The following is a 23,783-nucleotide window of genomic DNA, read 5'->3' as shown; positions in this document are numbered from 1 at the left end:
GGCAACGAGCCTTCTCCTGCTCAGTTTTTCCCACCCTTCGGTCGATTTGATGAAGGACGACTGATCTTGAGTTTTCCTTTGAAATCTTGCGATTTTGTTTGTTGCAGATGTTCAGAGAGAGGAGAAGACCGTCGAGAAAGCGATCAAGGATGCGGCCAAACGCAACGACATGGGCTCAGCAAAGGTGGGATCGATCTCTATTTGATGCTTCATTTTTTATCTCAAGATTTCTATATATAAGGAAACCTACCCTTGATTTTTATAACACAGAGAAATTAGGTCTTTAGAAGCTATATAGTGAAGGGTGAAGTTTTTATAAATGCATTTATTTGTCAAAACTTGTAGTCTGAGTTTGATTCCTCATAGTCTTGATAGCTAGGGTTTGGACTGATGTCTCTGCGCTTGGTACTGGCATACAAAGGGCTTGATCTGGGTAATGACAAGTAATGTTCACATGAGAGAATTAATTTTATTGGCTAGGGTTTGCTTTTGTCTTCCTCACAAGTCTCAACCTCTTGGTCTGCAGTTGATTTCACAATAGATATGACATGATACGATCAACTTCCCTACTTGAAGAAGTCTTAAGTTACAAAAGAAAGGAAAAAAAATGAGTGGAGTGCCCCCATTTCCTATTTCGAACATCACTTGGATGTAACCAAATACTTTTTAAAAGTTTGGCTATCGTTCTGTAGAAGATTGATATTGCAAGTGGGGAAGTATATAGTGAGGGAAGCGGGAGAATGGTGAAAGGTACAATAAATAAAAGGGATTTCGTTACTCCCATTTTCAGGTATTGTAACAAAGTTGTTTCCCGTATCAATATTACTATTGTATTTCTAAAGGCAGTACTCCAAGAAGACATGTTTTTATCTATAAAAGTTACTTGCCGGCTCTTCCCACTTTCAGAAGAAATGGTTACCCGCTAAATTGTCAGAGAGTCTTAGACAGGAAAATGCCCTGTCGAAAAATGTGAAAGTGGACTTGGAGTCACTTTCCGCTATTTCCCATATTTGTACAGGACTATGCGCTAAACAAGTCAGTTAGTACTTTCTATTATATGGAGAAATTGAGAAATCTCATTTCTCATTTCAGGTAAAGACTGTAGAAAAGGGCGAGAGGACATGAACGTATATTCGTAGATTATTTTTTCCCCCACTAATACTTGTATTAAATGAATCCTTGAGAAATGAAATGGTTGTTTTTACCTCCTTATTGCTTAACGTTTTTGTTCCTTCACTTTCCTATAATCCAGCAGTTCTAGCTTTCACCTCAGAAATGGGACAACCTATTGTCACTTGCTTTAATCACTTTCTTGTTTCTAAACATCCTCTTGTTTAGTTTGCTGAGTCATCAAGGTTCTGACACTGTTGCAACTTAGAATCACTCATTTGTATTTTTTAAACGAGTGCTACAGATCTGCATTTTTTATTGAAATTGCTCTTTTGGTAGCTCTTGACATTCTTTTCAGATGGCATATCAAGTTTTAATATTTTAATAATTCTTATGCTCGAAATATTTAGTCAATGTGACTTTCATTCTATACTAATGTACGCCATAATTACTGCTGTGAAATCTATTTTTGATTTTGTTAGATCCAGTTACTGGAAATTTATTGCCTTATTCCTTCTTCTTTTTCTTCTTCTTCCTCTTTTTTTTTATTTATTTTTTATTGGCAACGAGCCTTCTCCTGCTCAGTTTTTCCCACCCTTCGGTCGATTTGATGAAGGACGACTGATCTTGAGTTTTCCTTTGAAATCTTGCGATTTTGTTTGTTGCAGATGTTCAGAGAGAGGAGAAGACCGTCGAGAAAGCGATCAAGGATGCGGCCAAACGCAACGACATGGGCTCAGCAAAGGTGGGATCGATCTCTATTTGATGCTTCATTTTTTATCTCAAGATTTCTATATATAAGGAAACCTACCCTTGATTTTTATAACACAGAGAAATTAGGTCTTTAGAAGCTATATAGTGAAGGGTGAAGTTTTTATAAATGCATTTATTTGTCAAAACTTGTAGTCTGAGTTTGATTCCTCATAGTCTTGATAGCTAGGGTTTGGACTGATGTCTCTGCGCTTGGTACTGGCATACAAAGGGCTTGATCTGGGTAATGACAAGTAATGTTCACATGAGAGAATTAATTTTATTGGCTAGGGTTTGCTTTTGTCTTCCTCACAAGTCTCAACCTCTTGGTCTGCAGTTGATTTCACAATAGATATGACATGATACGATCAACTTCCCTACTTGAAGAAGTCTTAAGTTACAAAAGAAAGGAAAAAAAATGAGTGGAGTGCCCCCATTTCCTATTTCGAACATCACTTGGATGTAACCAAATACTTTTTAAAAGTTTGGCTATCGTTCTGTAGAAGATTGATATTGCAAGTGGGGAAGTATATAGTGAGGGAAGCGGGAGAATGGTGAAAGGTACAATAAATAAAAGGGATTTCGTTACTCCCATTTTCAGGTATTGTAACAAAGTTGTTTCCCGTATCAATATTACTATTGTATTTCTAAAGGCAGTACTCCAAGAAGACATGTTTTTATCTATAAAAGTTACTTGCCGGCTCTTCCCACTTTCAGAAGAAATGGTTACCCGCTAAATTGTCAGAGAGTCTTAGACAGGAAAATGCCCTGTCGAAAAATGTGAAAGTGGACTTGGAGTCACTTTCCGCTATTTCCCATATTTGTACAGGACTATGCGCTAAACAAGTCAGTTAGTACTTTCTATTATATGGAGAAATTGAGAAATCTCATTTCTCATTTCAGGTAAAGACTGTAGAAAAGGGCGAGAGGACATGAACGTATATTCGTAGATTATTTTTTCCCCCACTAATACTTGTATTAAATGAATCCTTGAGAAATGAAATGGTTGTTTTTACCTCCTTATTGCTTAACGTTTTTGTTCCTTCACTTTCCTATAATCCAGCAGTTCTAGCTTTCACCTCAGAAATGGGACAACCTATTGTCACTTGCTTTAATCACTTTCTTGTTTCTAAACATCCTCTTGTTTAGTTTGCTGAGTCATCAAGGTTCTGACACTGTTGCAACTTAGAATCACTCATTTGTATTTTTTAAACGAGTGCTACAGATCTGCATTTTTTATTGAAATTGCTCTTTTGGTAGCTCTTGACATTCTTTTCAGATGGCATATCAAGTTTTAATATTTTAATAATTCTTATGCTCGAAATATTTAGTCAATGTGACTTTCATTCTATACTAATGTACGCCATAATTACTGCTGTGAAATCTATTTTTGATTTTGTTAGATCCAGTTACTGGAAATTTATTGCCTTATTCCTTCTTCTTTTTCTTCTTCTTCCTCTTTTTTTTTATTTATTTTTTATTTTTTTATTTTTTGTGCGTGTTTTAGAACAAAACTGTCCACTAAATTCGTGGTTGTTTAATGCAGGTTCTTGCTAAGGAACTTGTGAGGTCAAGACGAGCTGTGAACCGTCTTTATGAAAATAAAGCACAACTGAATTCAATTTCGATGCATCTTGGTGAACTTGTTGGTAAGTCTTGTATGAACTTGACATTTTTATGTGTTTGTGCATCAGGCTGTTTCTTTCAAGGTTACTTCATGCTGCCACTTTCTGTGTATATATGATGAAAGCTGTCCGTTACAGTTTTACAGTCCCAGTAAAGACCTAACCACAGAAGCTGCCTTCAACTATCATCTACAAATTGTAGCTCCAGTTGCCGCACCTGAACCGTTTTCTTGTGCTTTAATGCCTTGTAGAGCTAACTAAAATTAAATTACTAAGGCCTCAACCTAATTCGTTAAATACTACCTTTTTTCCTTCCAACAATCTTCTCTTGCTAATGTAATCCTAATCCATCCTGGATGAAATCATGAAATATTTCAGACACAAACACAACTGATACGTTTCTTGTTAAACTACTACCTCTTCATTTCAAGTACTATACCATCTCAAATGTAGCATTCTACTCCTGACAACAATCTTGTGTTTGGTCCAATAGCACATCTTTTCCAATCCAAAGTCCTGAAACATAAGCTACTTCAAGATTTTATCCAAATTAAGGCTTTTCTCAGTTAAAGTAGTCCAGCTACAAGTATAATTAAGCCTGTTCACTGCTCAATTGGAAAGGAATAAATTATTACCTTTAATTAACAATCAAATGTATCCTACACAACAAAATCAGGTTTTATAGTTTTGGCTTAAGACAAACTTTCTGCCAAGACTTTCTGAAAACACCCTTAAGGATAATTCTGAATTTACTGCAGTAAAATGTCCCTTATTTTGCTTGATTATTATCTTTTTTCCCCTTCTTCTAAAGAGCAGCAGCAACATATGCAGAGTTAGATATAATAAAGATTAATATTAGTTGTACCTACCAATATTGTACGCAAAACTTCAGTGGAGGTCCTTCATGCATCGGCCAAATATCATTTATAGGTCCTTTATGTTTGGAAGTTATCAATGGGAACCAACATTACTTCCGTCTTCAATTTAGGTCCTTTTTACAAACTTGTGTTAAATCTTACTGACGTGTCAGTGCTATGAAGTGTGTCCGGTCAACAAAAACATTAGTGAAATTACAAGTTTTACCGGCGGCAACAAAACGACTTCACTCGCAGATAGATTCACCATCAGCATATCCAGAATCGGATTCTATCTATAAGTAAACCTATCGCCCCAAGAGAGCTTTCCGACATCAGACTTTCTTTCAAAATAGAATAGAGTGATTACATCTGTTTAGCGAATGACATCGCTAGCGCTGAAATAAGTAGAAACTACAGGCCTATTAGATATAGGCATAGATTGGTGATGAGGACATCCAGGCACGTGCACGGGACTTTCGCCGTATTTATCAGCGTAGGAGACGCCGTATTCCAGCCGTACATCAGATCGTAGGGATATGGTTTGATACTTTAGAAATTTTAGTTATTTTTCAGTTAGTAGTTGGTTTCAGATTAGAATTGTTGTTAGTTATTTAGTTTGTTATTGGATGAGGTTGAGAGAGATTTGATTGAGTTTTTAAAATTCTGTAATATTCTCTATATAAACAGTTGTAATCAGAATTAAGAGACGAATGAAGATTATTGAAAATTAGTGCAATTACCTGTGTTTGAACGTGTGAAACGTGGTGTGAAACCCTAGATCCCTGTTCCTCTTTCTGTTCAAACAACCGCCGCCGCTCCTTCCTTCAGCAGTCGCGGCCTCCTGCTCTCCCCACGCTCTGCCATCCTCCGATACTCCGGACGGCATCGACAACCCACTGCGGCCCTTCGTGGCCGCCGCCGCCATATCCGTCGAACGTCCGTCCCCCCCCCGCCTGAAACCGCTAGGTCGCTGTCGTCGACAGCGCACCTACGAGTAGTTCCACCGCCGCCTGCATCTCCATCCGAGTTCCAAAGCCCTAATCACCACCCTCAGCCTCTACCGTTCGACAACCACCGTCGAACTTCCCTACCTCCTCCACCTCCGACAGTGCCCGCCTCTATCGCGTCCCAGATCCGCCCGTCGTCGCTCTACCCGACGAAGATCGCCACCGCTCCTTGTCCTCGAGTCGCCAGCGCACGTTCCTTCTCCGACTGGAGTTGAACTGAACGTTTTGGATCTAGGGCCTTGAACAGATCCGGCCTTCATATTTGGGTTTGATTTATTTCGGTTCAAATCACCTTAAATTGGGTGGTTTATTTGGGTCAGACTCGAACTGGTTCAGTTAGACCAGGCCCTGTCCAGACCCAATCTGCATTGTTTCGAGTTCGATTCCGCAGTTCGTTAGTGTATGGCTGACCCTGACGCTGAAGACAACGATCTCGTGCTTGACCCAGAGACTGGTATTGTTGATTTGCAGCTTTCCTCGTGGTTCGATTACCGGACGTCCGAGAATGTTCCTGAATACGTCGAACGCGTGACTCATCAGCTTGTAAACAGTGTGGAGAGTCGTTTGGAAATTAGTTCTTGGCATCGACGTTTTCATCCAGACACGCCGCTTCACCCCAATTACGTAGCTCTCGGAGGGGAACTCCCGCCACTCAGATTCGGAGTTATTACACTGCCTCCAGAGGATCCTCCCATCGAACCAGTCCAACCCGACGAAGGTTGAATTTTCTTACGCCCAAGTATTTTTGAAATTGCTATTGCGTGCATGTTATTATCAATCTTAGTATCAATTGCGATTATGTTGTATTCAGTTTGAATAGTGAGCGAGTGATTCTGTTGCTGAGTATTTCTGCTTATCTAAATATTACAAATTGAACTGTATTAAGAGAACAAATCATTACATTAATTATCGGAATAATTTTACAAAGGTTCAAACTTAGTACATTGTAACTTTTGCTTAAAAACCATCGTTCGTTTCATTTTATTCTTGAACTTCCTGCCTAGATTGATCGTTGATTTGGTGAAGCATTGCTGTCGCTGATCTTGCACCTGCATTCACATTGTTTCACATCAATTGGTCTGTCTGATGTTCTGGTTTAGTGAACAGCTTGGTGGTATTGGATCACTAGCTTATGGTAAGAAAAGAAGAAAGCAAGCCGTAACCTCCACTCCTTTCTTCGTTTAGTGCTTAGTGTCATTCTTCTCTTTCGTGTGACTTACTTTTCCCTTGCTCATGTTGGCTAGTGGTAAATCGGCTTCTTAATTCTTACCACATCATTGTCATGTTGTTGAGATTTAACGTAGTTTGTAAAAAGGACTTGGGGCATTAAGGACTCGGATGATACTTGAGCAATACATGAGGACCTGCACTGAAGTTTTTCCAATATTGTATTATTTTGACACGCCAACTATCTATACTACTTATAAAAGAGAATATAGGTGTCAAAACTTTTGACTTCCTATTTTGCCCCTCTTAATATTTATAATTCCTATGTTTGATAATTCCTCAATTCACTTAATTAATGATCCCTTATCCCTCATTCACTAGCATTAATTCAATGCATAACTCTGTTATTAGGAATTTTAATGCATAAGTATTTTATTATGAAAGTCAAAGCATAAGTTACTCAATTCAAGATTCTTCCCTCATTTGTTTTCTTCTTTTGCAATTATTTTTAAATTTGTGTGTTAGTTGTATAAAATTGAGTGTATATAAATTTGATGGTTATATACACATACACATATATAAACTATATAATATGACTGTTTTACGACAAATAAAAAACATACATTGATAAATAATAATATAACATATAAAATAATAGTTCATAAAAAATTATTTTAAAATAGTATTAAACAAATTACAAATAAAATCTACAAAAAAATTTTATTTTATATAATTAAACATATTAATATTGTATTTATCATAAGGTGCATGAACCCTTCAAGTCAAACTAATATTGTTGACAACACAAAAGATAAAAGATTTATCTTTTTTTTAAAATCTTTGATAGCATAAAGTGCATCTTTCAATAATGCATGTCTCTTAGTAACTGTAGGACACTAAAATTTCTCTTTTGTAATGGAGAAATAATATAAATGAAGTAGTGTAGCTATCATTATATTTTTAATTTAAAAATATTGAACTTGAGGATTAATGGGCATCGCGGGCATCATGTTTAGGCTTTTTGTCTGAACTTCCTAGCAAGAACCAAGTGCCATCTAAAAAAGTATTTAAGATTTATTAAAAGAATAACTACCGAAATATCACATTTATTAATATTAGCTACAAAATTTTGATTTTCATTTTGATAAAAAAGATATTACTAATTATTTCACAAGTATGCCCACGTGTAAAGCACATGCACTATACTAGTTTTTGAAAAATAGATATACATGGGCCCTGATTGCAATTCACGTTAGAGGCCCCTTCATATATATGTCTTGTTGCTTGTAGTATCAAAGTAGTTTAATATTCTTAATGCATCTAGCACCACTCATAAATAAAACATTTTAAGTTTATGTCTTTTAAACTTTTGTGTGTCTAGTTTTCTTTCCTTAACTCCCAATGACCGGCGACATTTGAGATTTCACTTTAGTATAGCTGGCTTGTTATGTGATGAAGGTTGATCTGATATAATAACACCTACTGTGTGTCATGTTGCATATTCAGCGAGATACCTACGTTATTGATTTTTAGGCTCATTTTGGAAAGTTTCCTTTTTAATCTTCTTGCATATGGTTTTCGTTTCCAGCAACTGCTAGAACTGTTGGCCATTTGTCCAAGAGTGCAGAGGTTATGAAACTTGTTAATAATCTTATGAAAGCTCCAGAAGTTGCTGCCACCATGCAGGAGTTCAGCAAGGAAATGACTAAGGTAATTCATTTGATGTATTGATTTCATTTACTTCAATTTGCTTAAGAATTCAGTATGGGCTTGATTTTGTCAATTTTAATTTGACTTTTGAGAGGGTTTATTCAATTCACATTGTAAAAAGTAAAAACAATAAGTTCTATTCATTCATCATTGCACCGCCACTGTCTACTATTTATGTTTATGACTTTCCCATATATCCCTCATTGTAGATGTTCGAACACATTATCTTTCTTTATCTGAGATAGTATGGAGCTTCTTAGATGAAGAAATATCCAGGGTACTTTTTTTTTGGTTTCATTGAAATCACTGAATATTGAGATTTAATATCTTTACATGGAAAGCTTACCACCTTCGAGAGGTTTTCAAAATTTCTCTTCTGGAGAAACTTATGTGAAATCAAAACTTCAATATGGTTTCTATGGCATTTCTGAAAGAATTCTTAGCAGTAACAATTTGCGGCTGCTCATACTCTTTTCAGACTTAAATGACAGTCTTTATACCTTTATTGAAGCTTTGTTGCAAGCCTTTCTTGTGGAAATATGAAATTGAAGTGGCTTTACATGCATATATTTCTCAAAGACCTGGTATAGCATGTAGGAACTTCTCTTGATATTATACTGTTTATAAATCAAATTTATGATATGCGCTAGTAGTACAGCCAATTCATTTTTTCTCCCTTTAGCAACGATATTTGATTCTCATATCCTCACTACTCAACTAGTGGTCTATGCTATTTCGTATGGTTCCATTCTTTTCTCCATTGATCAAATTAGCATCACCTGTTAGTCTAAGTGTGTAGACCCAAAGCTGCAATCGAAAAGACGAAGAAAACAGTCAGAAGACTGTGCGGTCGACCGCAGTGGCAGAGCCGGTCGACCGCGTGCACTGCAGGAGACTGAGAAGAAGTTTTCGCTCTGGTCGGTCGACCGGCGTGGCCGCTGCGGTCGACCGCAAATGTGCACAGGACCCTGTAAACAGATTTTTCTCTGGCCGGTCGACCGGCCTTGGCACGGCGGTCGACCGCGAATCGCCCAGACAGTTTCCTGATCTGTTTAGGAATCTGTTTCAACCAGGATTCTATATATACCCCCAAACGATTTTAGGGTTTGTATACATCAAAAAGAGAGCTTTTTGACTGCAAAGAGAGAGAGAATCTCAGAGAGATTTACCCCTTGTTTGAGAGCTTGTATTTTCTTCTTCAATTAATAAAAAGATTGTGTGGTGTGGCTCCCGAGGACGTAGGCACGTTGCCGAACCTCGTTAAATCTGTGTGTTCATCTCCCTTACTGTTTTTGCAAGTTAGATCTTTATTTGTGGTTTTATTCCTACTTTCCTACTTTCAACACAAGGTCCGGAAGGGCAAGGGTTCGATTGATTGTTTCGAATCCCCAACAACTGGTATCAGAGCTTCGTTCAGCAATTTGTGTGAAAGCCATGGCAGAGGAAAGCAAATCAAAGATTGAGAAGTTCGACGGATCGGATTTCGCCTACTGGAAGTCGCAGATGGAGGACTATCTGTACCAGAAGGACTGTGATCAGCTTATCTCCGTGGACATCACGTTTGATGACGAAGTGCAAGCCCTATTGATTCTATCGCAGTTGCCGGATAGTTGGGCAGGTTGTGTGACGGCAATCAGCAATTCGGCGGGGAAAGAGAAGTTGAAGCTGAATGAGGTTGTTAGCATGATTCTATCCGAGGAGGTTAGAAGGAAATCGTCCGAATCAGAAGGTTCAGGTTCAGCCCTAAGTTTCGAGCAGAGAGGCAGAAGCCAGAAGAAAGGGAACCAGAACAGGAATCGGTCGAAATCAGTGAAGAAGAGGCCGAACTCGAAGGTTAGGTCTATCAAAGGGAAGTGTTGGAACTGCGGCCAGGAGGGCCATATGTCTTCGGTCTGTAAAGCACCAAAGAAGGATGCGGGTGAGCAGGAGGCTCATATCGTGCAGGATGCCTTGATCCTTGCTATGGATAGCGATTCTGATTCTTGGGTCATCGACTCAGGAGCTTCTTTCCACGCCACTGCTAATAGGAAACTACTTCAGAACTATGTAGCAGGGGACTTTGGTAAAGTATACTTGGGGGATAATGAACCTTGCAATATTGTTGGAAAGGGCGACGTTCAGATACAGATAAAGGGCTCTAAGTGGAATTTGAAGAACGTGAGACACGTGCCGAAGCTGAAGAGGAATCTTGTTTCGGTGGGACAGCTTGGAGCAGAAGGCTACGTTTCGACATTCACCGGGGATTCGTGGAGAATCTCCAACGGTACGATGATTGTTGCCCGAGGCAATAAAACGGGAACTCTCTACCTCACTTCACATGCGAGTGACACCCTCGCAATTGCAGCTGGCAAGGAGAGTACAGATCTGTGGCACAATAGGCTGGGGCACATGAGCGAGAAAGGGATGAAAATTCTACATTCACAAGGAAAGCTAACCGGGATCGACACCGTGGAAGTCGGGGTTTGTGAAGACTGCATCTTTGGGAAGCAGAAGAGGGTTAGTTTCCAGAAGGGTGGAAGGCCACCTAAGGCTCAGAAGCTAGAGTTGATTCATACAGATGTATGGGGCCCAGCCAGTGTGTCTTCTTTTGGCGGTTCGAGATACTACGTCACCTTTATCGACGATCACTCGAGGAAGGTGTGGGTTTACTTCATGAAGCACAAGTCAGAGGTGTTCGAGATCTTCAAGAAGTGGAAGGCCATGGTCGAGAACGAGACAGATCTGAAGGTGAAGTGCTTGAGATCAGATAATGGTGGAGAATACGAGCTGGAGGAGTTCAAGAGGTTCTGTGCTACGAATGGGATTCGCTTAGAGAGGACTACTCCAGGGACGCCGCAGCAGAACGGCATTGCAGAGAGGATGAACAGGACCTTGACAGAGCGTGCGCGGAGCATGCGATTACATGCAGGTCTGCCTAAGACATTTTGGGCGGATGCGGTGCATACGGCAGCATACCTTATTAATCACGGGCCATCAGTTCCATTAGATTTTGGGATTCCAGAGGAGGTTTGGAGTGGAAAGAAGATAAATCTCTCACACTTGCGGGTATTTGGTTGCGTGGCTTATGTTCATATCAGTGACCATGTCAGGGACAAGCTAGAAGCTAAGTCACAGAAGTGCACATTCATTGGATACGGCATTGATGAGTTCGGGTATCGCCTTTGGGATGAGAAGAACAGGAAGATCATCAGGAGCCGGGATGTGATATTCAATGAGGAGGTGATGTACAAGGACAGGGACAATGCCAAGGATAGCCAAAGCAGTGGGAGCAGCACTACGGATACAGGTGGATCCGAGTACATGGATTTGGAGGAACTTCCAGATGGGGGCGACGATGTCAGTTCTGACCGTAGAACGGAGGAGACTACAGGTGCAGAAGCTACTACCCAGGGCGTGGAGCCTAGGAGGTCATCTAGGGTACCCAAACCAAATCCCAAATACCTCTCGTCACTTGATTATCTACTCTTAACAGATAGCGGAGAGCCGGAGTGTTATGAAGAGGCAGTGCAAGTGAGTGAATCTCAGCAGTGGGAGCATGCGATGCAGGAGGAGATGGATTCTCTACTCACTAATGAGACATGGGAGTTAGCCCAGCTACCTGCACAGAAGAAAGCCTTGCACAATAAATGGGTCTACCGGGTCAAGCAGGAGAGTGATGGAAGCAAGAGATTCAAGGCCAGATTAGTAGTGAAAGGGTTTCAACAGCGGGAAGGAGTGGACTACACGGAGATATTTTCCCCTGTTGTGAAACTCACAACCATCAGAGTGGTGTTGAGTTTGGTAGCTGCAGAAGACCTCTTCCTTGAGCAGTTAGATGTGAAGACTGCCTTTCTTCATGGTGACTTGGATGAAGAAATCTACATGAAGCAGCCTGTTGGCTTCATTGAAGAAGGAAAGGAAGAGATGGTGTGCAAGCTCAAGAAGAGCTTATATGGTTTGAAACAGGCTCCGAGACAGTGGTATAAGAAGTTTGATAACTTCATGCAGAACAATGGCTACAGAAGATGCAATTCAGATCATTGCTGCTTTTTCAAAAGGTTCGAGTCCAGCTTCATTATTTTGTTATTATATGTTGATGACATGTTGGTAGCAGGACCGTGTTTAGAAGAGATAAACAGTTTGAAGAGGCAGCTAGCAAAGGAATTTGCAATGAAGGATCTGGGTGCAGCGAAGCAGATTCTAGGGATGCGAATCAGTAGGGATGAAGCTGAAGGGACATTGAGTTTGAGCCAAGCTGAATACATTGAGAAGGTACTTCAGAGGTTCAACATGCAGAATGCTAAAGTTGTTAGCACACCCCTTGGAAGTCAGTTCAAGTTATCCGAGGAGCAATCGCCTAAAACAGATGCAGATAGAGAGCATATGAGCAGGGTGCCATATTCTTCAGCCATTGGGAGTCTCATGTACGCGATGGTTTGCACAAGGCCGGACATCGCCCATGCAGTGCAATCCAGGGAAGCAGCATTGGGAGGCCGTGAAGTGGATAATGCGGTACTTGAGGGGAACAACGAACAAGCCACTATGTTTCAGGAGGAAGGAGTTGGTACTGCAAGGATACGTGGATGCGGACTTCGCCGGTGATCATGATACGAGGCGAAGCACCACGGGGTATGTTTATACCTTAGCGTCGACAGCAGTGAGCTGGGTCTCACGACTGCAGAAGATTGTGACTTTGTCTATAACCGAGGCTGAGTATGTCGCGATGACTGAAGCAAGCAAGGAGACGATCTGGTTGAACGGGTGTTTGGAAGAGTTGGATCTGAAGCAAGGGAGAGGAGTTCTTTATTGTGATAGCCAGAGCGCTATACATCTTGCCAAGAATCCAGTATATCATGCCAGAACGAAGCACATCGACGTTAAATACCATTTTATACGCTCGCTGATCGAGGACGGAAAGTTGCATTTAATGAAGATTTTGGGGAGTCAAAATACGGCGGACATGTTGACGAAGGCAGTCACTATTGAGAAACTGGAGTTGTGCGCAACTTCAGTTGGCCTTCACGAGTAGAAGACGAAGGCGGAGCCACACTACGAGGATCGGCGCGATAGTCGGGATGTTGATTGAAGAAAGAATTTTTTCAGAAAAAAAAAAGATACATGCGAAGAAGGGGAGAGTTCGGGTGAGCTCGTTGATGACGCTTTGGTCTCCAAGTGGGAGATTGTTAGTCTAAGTGTGTAGACCCAAAGCTGCAATCGAAAAGACGAAGAAAACAGTCAGAAGACTGTGCGGTCGACCGCAGTGGCAGAGCCGGTCGACCGCGTGCACTGCAGGAGACTGAGAAGAAGTTTTCGCTCTGGTCGGTCGACCGGCGTGGCCGCTGCGGTCGACCGCAAATGTGCACAGGACCCTGTAAACAGATTTTTCTCTGGCCGGTCGACCGGCCTTGGCACGGCGGTCGACCGCGAATCGCCCAGACAGTTTCCTAAACTGTTTGGGACTCTGTTTTGTTTCAGGATTCTATAAATACCCAAACGTTTTTAGGGTTTGTTAGACATCAAAAAGAGAGCTTTTTGACTGCAAAGAGAGAGAATCTCAGAGAGATTTACCCCTTGTTTGAGAGCTTGTATTTTCTTCTTCAATTAATAGAAAGATTGTGTGGTGTGGCTCCCGAGGACGTAGGCACGTTGCCGAACCTCGTTAAATCTGTGTGTTCGTTTCTTTTACTGTTTTTTACAAGGTTAGATCTTTATTTGTGGTTTATTCCTACTTTCCTACTTTCAACACAATGTCCGGAAGGGCAAGGGTTCGATTGATTGTTTCGAATTCCCCAACATCACCGATATATGAGAAGATTATCCTGATAGTTCTTGAAAGATGGATTTTGAAGATCAGAAATTCAGGAATCAGGGAGATGGATGTTGAATCAAGATGGGTTTCAAGATGAAGCCTCCACTTCTTGATAGTTAGACCTCCTCTTTGCACCCACTTCTTTCATCCCAATCTTCTTTTATCAGAGCTTTGTTCCCATGGGTTATCTCTCTCAGCTTGCGAACCACCTTGCAACCACTGCCGTTTTATTCCTATTTTTGCTATTTTGTTATTCAGCTTGGTCTGCAAGGATTCTGAAAATCCTTGACATTTCAAACAGTATTTTCTTTTGGTTTAACTCACTTTTACCTAGAATATGTTAAAGAAAGGTGTTGTGCTTATGCGTCTTAGCTATTGTGATTTACATGATCATCTAATTATTCTACGCGGACATAAATTTGCTGGTGATAGTTTCTACTGATTACAAATAAGAAGAAAATTCCTATGCAAGTTTCCAAGTGGACGTTGCCTTCTCCTTTTCATATCAGATTCCCAGTGGACGTTGCCCTCTTTGCTTGAAAATGTTGTTTTTCATCACTTTGTCCATCATATACATGTATCGGATATCATCCACTATTAAAAGCATTATCAATTATTTGAATTTCACCAAGAGCTATTTGAATTTCTTTTCTGTTCAAATTCACATGTATTTTAATTGCGTGATCCTCTTCTAAGTTTCTATCAAATATATCAATCTTCCTTGTCCTATTTTCAATTTTATAGGCAGGGGTGATTGAAGAAATGGTGAATGATGCCGTTGACTCAGCTTTGGACTCTGAAGAGATTGAGGAGGAAACGGAAGTAGAGGTCGAAAAAGTGCTTGCTGCATTAGCAGGCGAGACCATGTCACAGCTCCCTGATGCTGTTAGAAAGGAGAGGATAAAGCAACCTTCAGCAAGCCAAAGAACCAGCACAGAGGTATTTTGAATGACTGTTAAATTTCCTTTTTAATTTGCTAGCATTCTTGAGAACAGATAAGAGAAAAAAGATTCATCTCGTCGTGCTCTGCAGGCAGAAGCTGTTGCTGAAGGAGATGATGAGGGAGAACTAGATGAGATTAGAGCAAGACTAGCTAAAGTAAGGTCATAGGTTTGTACAAAACCTTAACTCAAGGTTTGTTGCATTGTGATGGTGTTAACTTATGCGTATGATTTATCAAGATAACGCGTCTGTCTGCATTTGTATATCTGCTCTCAAATTTATCGTAGTAATTTATATATAAATAATTCGATGATATACCTTTTTCTCCCTTAATGCTTATGATTGCAGTAAGTTATATAGAGATATGTACTGGCAAATAATAATGAAACTATAAAGCAACCTGGAGAGTGAATGTGTAATCATGCCGTTTATGGTGTAGCGATGTTAATATACACGAACCTGAACTCATGCTCGCTATTATCACGTAAACTTACAACACTGATGAGTTTATTGTAAAGCTGTGATGCAACAATTTGACTCCGCCAAGCCAATAAGTGGAGTTTATCGTGTCATGTTCCCGGTAGGCTGCTGCTTCTCTAATTTTATTTGGTGCATGTTTGGGGGACTGCACAGCGCGAGGTCCACAGAATCCAAATTCCATGTTTGGTGGACCGCACAGCACGAGGTCCGGACATGAACGCTCATGCAAGCTAGCCACCGTATATATATAAATGTCAACTTAAGTGGATGGTCCACTAAAGTTTCTATCCACTCATGTTGCCTAGGAATCCTTATATGATATGAAGAGTCTTTTTATATATATAAATGTGTGGATAGAAATTTTGGTGGACAAAGGCTTAGTGTCCACTTAAGTTGACATAAGATCACCTCTATAAGAGCAAAACTTGTGTCAACTTAAGTGGATAGCAAAAAGTTATCCACCAAACTTTTTAACCACTCATATTGCCTAGGGATCTTTGCATGATATGAAATTTTTTTTATCATTCACCCTTTAAAAGAGAGAGTACTAGAAAAACTTTTTCTAACCCAAAATACCCTTCATCTTTCATTAATTTAACAAAGTTATCCTTTCTTTATTTAATTTTATTAAGAAGAATGATTCATGAAGAAATATTATTTAATTATTAAATTAATTGTACACAATTGTTGGTTATAGGGTGGATTAAATGTGACCATTTATCTTCTCTTATATATACTAATGTACCATCTTTTCTTATTAAATTGCCCGGTTGTAATCATAATTAGAGATTAATGTTAAAATAGAAGGTTGACTGTTCATAATAGCTAACAATCAGTTCTTTCACTGCACCTAGCTCCCTCTCTCATTTTTTGTCACCGCTTCAAATTCTTTTTCCGCAACGAGCTTCCCATTCTTTCTTCTTTTTTTATTTATTCCGCCAATTCAATTCTTCTTCCAAATGAAAATCATTTCCAACCTTACAACTTCTGTTCAAAATATTAACATAACTCTCACTTCCTTTTTCTATAATAAAACTATGTCCGAAGCCATTGTAGACAATCATATTTCTTGAGAAGAAACGCCCCGGCGTCAACCCTATTTGAAAGCTGTGATAAGGTAATTGACCACCTCCTATTTCATTTGATTTTAAATTTTTTGTTGTTCTTTAGATATGTTTTGATTCGATTGTAATAATTTAGTTTTCTTAAACACTTTAAGTTTCAATTACTCACAATTTGATTTGTATGATGATTGAAATTTTAATGTGAATCCAACATTTTTACTTAATTGAGATTCTCTATTGTTTGGTGCATGCTTCCGACTTTTCTCTCTCAAAGAGCATTCAAAAGGTCAGTTCTTTTTCGCTCGTTCCATTTCCATTCCTCTTCTTGCTGAAATTCTTTTTGCTACAGTTTCATTGTTGACTGCGATTCATTTCTTGATAGTAGCAAGTGTTGAACCTATGTTGAAGTTGCCTTACACGGGTGGAAATAACACCTCTAGACCAAGTATAACACAAGATTACATTGAAAAAGCTGTCATCTTGTCATGATTCAGTTGATTTGTAGTGCCTACAGTGGAGTGAGGTTTTGATTTTTTGCCTAATGTATTTTCTTTCTTCACTTTTTAGGTGAAATGAAGATTTTTTTTCATGGAGTATAAATGTATTATTATTGGTTTCAAGTTTATTATATGAACACCAAGGGGAGAAATGTTTAGGGATCTATGTTTTTCCTCGAGTATAAATGTACTATTGTTGGCTTTCAAGTGTATTATTTAGCTTTCAAGGTGGATTTTTTTTTCATGTTAAGTTTCTTGGTAATGTGATAGTACTTTAATTGACTAGGACATATTTGTACATTTATTGAACATTATTGATATTTCCTATAAATAGGGTCACGGTAGGGATTCAAGTGGTAATATTTATATTTGGGAGAGACTATCGTTAACGCTACTGGCTGAAATGGATGGCCTAGAGCAGACAACAGTAAACCTCATCTCATTTATTTTCTTAATTAGGAAGCAAGAAAATTGTTAATTATGAACTGTCTTTGACCAATTTTGTTCTAAAGACCCCGTTGATATGTAGGGAATTATTGTATTGGTTGCTGCACATCATCCATAGGCATTCAAGCATCCTAGACACTTTGATTTGGTATGTATTCATCTTACATGGTCACATGCTAATAGTTGAATTAATGTTAACTAAAAGTATGACTTATGCAATTTAGCCTTTTAGTTCAAAAGTTTCAGAATGTTCTTGGTTTATTTTCTTTCATCAAAGCAGGATCAATTTTTTTAACGAATAACTACGGGCACTCATTAGTTAACGACAGATCGATATAGAAAAAAGAATAGCAAGTGAGTCTCCCCTTGATTTCCTCTAATTTCTCTCATTACCTCCTCTCTCTCTCTCTCTCTCTCTCTCTCTCTCTCTCTCATGGTTCTTTATGAATATGCCCCCTATTTACAACACAATAAAGTGTGCACTTCATCCATTTAATTTCCTAAAATCAATGATCTCTTTCCAATTTTAATAGGGTTACTTGCAGATATACACCATATATTATCAGTAAATTTTGGATGGACCCCTTGTAGACTATTGTTGTAGTAGGAATTCTAACGATACTCGCGCAATGTGAGTGTTGCTATGACTTGCATCATTAGGTCACCACGTGTGGTAAAGCCCAACCTAACCCCAATTTAAGCCTATTAGAAAACTAAACCACACCCCACCCTTTTACTTTTAGGGTGAGTGTCCGAAGACAATCCATAAAGGCGAATGTCCTTAGACTTTTTCTTTCTGCAGGTAGACCTCCTAACTAAAACTATTTTTGACGCTTTTACCTTCAAAAATAAGCATTTTTTATTTTTTATTTTTCTTTGGACAAATAGATATTTAGATTGTAAAAGAGTCAAAAATTTACTATAGGATATTTATTTGCGATTAGGCAATAGTACAAGGGATCTAACTACAATTAAATCAATTGAAACATTAGCAAGCTTAATCTATAAAATTATTGATGTCTAGACTGTACAAAAAATTTGTATTTTCAACAAATAACCTATGGTGATGTACATTTTCATTATGTCTTAGGTGTTGTACGCTGCCACCACCGGACAAAGAAGAACGTTGTGAAATTCTATCCACATAAAGAAAATGAGTTTGGGGGAAGATGTGGAGCTTATGCAAGTAGCAAAGTGCATCGAACTCTTCACAAGTGCAGATCGAGAAGGTTTATGTGTGTGTGTGTATATATATATATATATGAGAAAAATGGGTATGCTTGGTACCAAGCAAAAAAAATTGTGCTTGGTAGTGAGGTCACATAATTCCCTCCACTCATTCAAATGATTGTATATCCTCATGCACTTCTCAACCCATGTGAATGTGGTCCTCCATTTGAATGAGTAGAGGGGATTGTGCTACCTCATTACCAAGCACAAAATTTGTGCTTGGTACCAAGCATACCCATATTTCTCTCTCTTTCTCTCTCTCTCTCTCTCTCTCTCTCTCTCTCATATATATATATATATATAATCTTGACAACATTGATATACTATCTTCAGGCATTATGTCATGGATATCCTACATAATTTGCATCCAACTTCCACTACTGCCGTTCACTACGTTTTGATGACAAACCTAATTTTTCATAACTTAAAAGAATATTCTGTGACCTTTTTATTCGTGAGGATAAGGTATTTTGGTAACTCATATTGTTCCTGTTGACGAGGAATTTTGTGCTGATGGCAGGTTTAGATATCTGTAATTCTCAAGCAAGATGTTGAATGATATTGAAGTATCATCAATCACAAATTGCTAGCACTCCTCCACGACCTCTTGTAAGTCTTGCATATATAGGCTTAATTTCTTGTAAATAGATTTTTATTTGTTTTGATTTCTTTTTCTCTATCATAACAACACCTTGCTCATTTTTTATCTTCTATATAGGGTTCTGGAGCAGGACCTAGACCTGGGTTGGCACCAGCTCTTGGTAATGTCAAAAGACAATGTGGTAGTTGATTTTGCTAACTGTTCATTTGGGAGTCTTCTGTTAAGTTTGTTACATCTATTTATGTCGTAGAATACATCTTGTTTCACTTTTTTTATTAAAAAAAATTCCTTTTTCATGCTTGCCCCAGTACACGTTTTATCTATTTTCAGACCAAGTGCTTCTGTGCCACTCAGTTATTGTGTTTCATTAACATGGTCATTTGTTCATAGATCTAATATAGATAAAATGTGTTTATAATATCTTTATTTTTTTAACTACTGCCAAAAATACCTTTCCTAGACTAGCAATTACTAAACTTCATACTTGAAAACTTTAATTTAGGTGGTAAAGAAGGGAGAACAAGTGGTTGCTTAGCATACCCTTCCCGTCGCTGTGCATCGAGACAAGTCGTAAATGCAGGCAGCTTACTAAAAAAACACGGGTAGCAAATGATTCAAAAGAAGCTTTGGTGAGCCGATAGTTCAATATGTCATTGTTTTTTACCTGTGATAAGTCAGCTTCAATGGATCTATGCGACATCTGAATTTCATTCTAATAAGAAACTTATTGGAGCTCAATTTGAGAGTGAACTCTACAGGAGAAATATCAATTAAAGTTGATCCATATCTGTAAAAACAAATATGAAATTCTTTTTAGTTATAGTATCATGGTTTTTCTCCTTTGGTTTCATCTGCAATTGATTTTATCAATGATAGAAGTGTTATCTTAATAGTACGAATCTTTGGTTCTTTGCTTTCTCAAAAATTCTTGCTCTATACTATCTTCGTAGTTTTTTAGCATCTTACAATTTACTTTGATTCGATGAATTTCATAGACATGTAATCAGAAAATCTCACGCTCCTAATAGGCATAAGTAGCTTACCGCTCGAAAAAAATTAGAACCATTAAAGCTCAAAATATCCAATGATAAAGAGAGATATTTATAGTATCTCTACTGTTTGTTGCATGACTATTATTTGTTTTGAGGAGATAGAAACAAGTATGACTAAAGCAAAAAATTGATGCTACTATTTTAGTAACATTTATATTGGATTATTATGATAAAATAGGTCGTCTACTGTCATCTGTATATAGGTAGCATTGGTTGATTGAAACTCAATGTTGTATATCAAATAAAATTCTTTTATAAAATTATTCATTGTTTTCTATTGTTAAGGATGCAAACAATCTATTATCACTCAGTTGGTACATAAATGTAATTTCATTATTCAATCCTTTTGAATTTTTAAATTCTATCCATATGTTTGACACATGGTTTAAATTAAATAAATCTTAATGAAATGAATCAATAATAAAAGAATAAATTAAAAATAAGAGCATCTCCAACAAGCTCCTAGTTGGAAGTTCTTGTTGGAGAGCTCTCAAGAGCTCTCAAGACCATGACCCACCATTTTCAATGTCACATCACATAGGAGACCTCCTAACTAATGCTGATCTCCAACAAACTCCTAGTTAGGAGCTCCAACAATATAAAAAAACCCATCTTCTATTTTATTTTTGTTACTCATTACTTTCAATTATATTTAAACCTCTTTTATTTGATTCCTAACCATTAGACACGATCTTCGAGGAAGCGCACACTTTCAAACAACCAACATAATCCTATCCACTGGGTACAGTCTTCGAGGTGACCCGCGGTCTTCGATATTGCCTATATTTCCACTAACAATCGACAGATTCATATCCGTTAGACACGGTCTTCGAGGGAGCATGCACTTTCATTGACAACTGATAGGTTCCTATCCGTTGGGCACGAAGTTCGAGGTATCACGTACTTTGACCGTCAACCAACTGATTCCTATAAAATTCGACGCCTTCTCACCTCAACCCATCATCTCCCACAATAAAATGTCTAGCTCATCTAGCTCAAGCGATGATGAAATGATGAAGATGTTCTTTCTTATAGGAGCTGTTGTTGTCGAGGAAGAAGAACAAGAGAAAGTTGGAACTTCACGTCAACACAAAAGACGTGTCGTGCTCCATCGAAACCGACTGGAAGGCCACAACTCACAAGCGGTTGTTCCAAGATTATTTTGCAGACACACCAACCTATCATCTTCATTATTTTCGTTGAAGATTCAAAATGACGCATTCATTATTGCTTCGAATCCACAACGCAATCGTCGAACATGACAAGTACTTCGTCCAAAAAGAGGAATGGTGCTGGACAGTTGGGACTATCTAACCTTTAAAAGATTATTGTAGCTATGCGGATGCTCACATATGGAGCATCCGCTGACTCCATTGACGACTACGTTCGGATCGGTGAAAGTACTTCGATTGAGAGTCTGAAGAGGTTCGTCTGATTGATTATCGACATCTCTTTAGGGAGGAATACATTCGTTCACCGACTAATGAAGACGTTGCACGCCTGCTTGAGAAATGTTCACAACGAGGTTTTCCTGGTATGCTTGGGAGCATCGACTGCATGCATTGGACATGGAAGAACTGTCCAACTGCTTGGCATGGTATGTACACTGGGCATTTTCATAAACCTACAATTATTTTGGAGGCTGTAGCTAGCAAAGATCTTTGGATATGACATGCCTTCTTTAGACTGTCGGGGTCTCATAATGACATCAATGTTCTATATCGTTCACCGGTTTTTGCACAGCTTGCGAAGGGAAGAGCTTCACCGTGCAACTATACTGTCAATGGGCATGAGTACAATATGGAATACTATCTCGCCGACGGGATTTACCTAGAGTGGTTCATATTAGTGAAGACTATTCTAACACCTCGAGGAAAAAAGAATAAGTATTTTGCTCAACAACAATAGAGTCTAAGAAAAGATGACGAGCGAGCTTTTGGCGTGTTGCAAGCTCGATTTGCGATTGTTCATGGACCAGCACATTTCTGGCAACATAGTGTGCTGAAAGACATCATGACAGCTTGCATCATAATGCATAACATGATCGTTGAAGATGAACGAGATTGTCAATTTGACAACAACTTCGACTTTGTTGATTTGATACCAGTCGTTGAACTTTCTTATGTGCCTCTAACTGAGTTCATCCAAAATCATCATCGGATCAGGAACACGCAAACACACAAATCACTAAAGAATGATTTGATCGAGCATCTGTAGCAGTTCAAGGGATCCATAGCCGAGGATTAAGTTTCTTTATGTCTAATGTAATTTCGACGAACTTGTTCGAGTTGTTGTACTACGCCAATTTTATTTTCAATAAAGTAGCTGTATTCATTCAATGCCAAAATTTTTAACTGCTAGTACAATCATAAATCTAATACAAGATAATATATGATAATTAGGAAGAATCCTTAGACATCCACCTCTCCAATATCTCTGCCTGACGCATTTTAAAGTATTGTCGTTGAACTGAAATGAGTGTTGAGAGATTCATCTTCATAATATCGTCATCTTATTTCTTCTGTTTTAGCTCTATTTTTTGATTGGTGGTTTGCTTCATCCACGTGAAAGCCTCTCCCATGATGGACTTAGCAGACTCAGAGCTTTCCACATTTTGTTTCCTCTTGAGCTTTGCCGCTTTCCTTCCTTCAGGCCTTGCTATAACATCATTTGAGTCAGTGTTCAACTCGATGGGGGTAGCTGGATAGGAATTGTTTGGTGAGGAATCAGAGTTCGTTGTTCTTCTCGACTGTGATCAAATCTTATTGTAAGTTTCAATCTGTTGGATCCACTTTTGATGATGACGCAACTTAACCCAGCAATGGTCAAACACGAATGACTTACCATAACGAGATTGGTATAATTCTTTTACTTTTGCAGTCTACACAGGAGTTAAATTTTCAATAAATAAACATATGATGCTATGGTGTTTACATAAAAGCATATAAGTTAAATATTTACCTGGTCAATAATTCTCATACCACATCTTTGTCTTCCTTCAATCTGAGCAACACACCCGCAGAACTTGTTGACCGACAGTTGAATCGTTGGCTAACGATGCATCATTTGGTTTGGTGTGTGGCTCGTTGGAGTATTGGATAAAGTAGTCGTTAGCTCTTTGCCAAAACTTATCTTTGTGTTGCACCGTACCTTGAATGACGTCTTGGCTCGTGTTCAACCAAGCAGACACGAGAAACTTATCCTCGTGGACAGTCCAATTTTCGAACCGCGTGTAAACATTCTTCTTCTTTGTGGTCGGTGTTTCTTGGGATGACACTTGTTGTGTTGCCAATTGCGAGAACTCATGGATGGGGTGACCTTCTTCTACGACGTCTGTGTAGAACGGCGGGTATAAGGCCGATCCTTCATCGGTGAGGAGTTGCGAGTAGAAGTTTAGGGAGGGATCCATGAGATTTGTAATTTACTAGGAAAATATAGAGTTTTTTTTATGAGAGA

At 38.7% G+C, this 23,783-nt stretch overlaps 1 protein-coding gene and 1 long non-coding RNA gene across 3 annotated transcripts; both read left to right on the top strand.

Moving 5' to 3' along the window:
• Positions 72-15,283, top strand: LOC109837202 (vacuolar protein sorting-associated protein 24 homolog 1-like). 2 transcript variants are annotated; one of them, XM_020405338.1, is made up of 5 exons: positions 72-184; positions 3,407-3,509; positions 8,105-8,226; positions 14,759-14,953; positions 15,047-15,283. In XM_020405338.1, the coding sequence occupies exons 1-5, from the start codon at positions 170-172 to the stop codon at positions 15,122-15,124; spliced, it is 513 nt and encodes a 170-aa protein (XP_020260927.1). In that variant the 5' UTR covers positions 72-169; the 3' UTR covers positions 15,125-15,283. The 2 variants fall into 2 exon arrangements, with proteins under 2 accessions (XP_020260927.1, XP_020260926.1); XM_020405337.1 differs by lacking the exon at positions 72-184 and adding an exon at positions 1,753-1,855.
• On the top strand, positions 16,122-19,571 carry LOC109835902. Its single transcript, XR_002245727.1, has 4 exons — positions 16,122-17,592; positions 18,535-18,673; positions 19,195-19,283; positions 19,393-19,571. It is a non-coding gene; the product is annotated as an uncharacterized LOC109835902 (long non-coding RNA).

This window comes from Asparagus officinalis, chromosome 4 (genome assembly GCF_001876935.1).
Source record: "Asparagus officinalis chromosome 4, Aspof.V1, whole genome shotgun sequence".
In the NCBI taxonomy this organism is placed as follows: domain Eukaryota; kingdom Viridiplantae; phylum Streptophyta; class Magnoliopsida; order Asparagales; family Asparagaceae; genus Asparagus; species Asparagus officinalis.
This window is presented reverse-complemented; position numbering and strand designations above follow the sequence as displayed.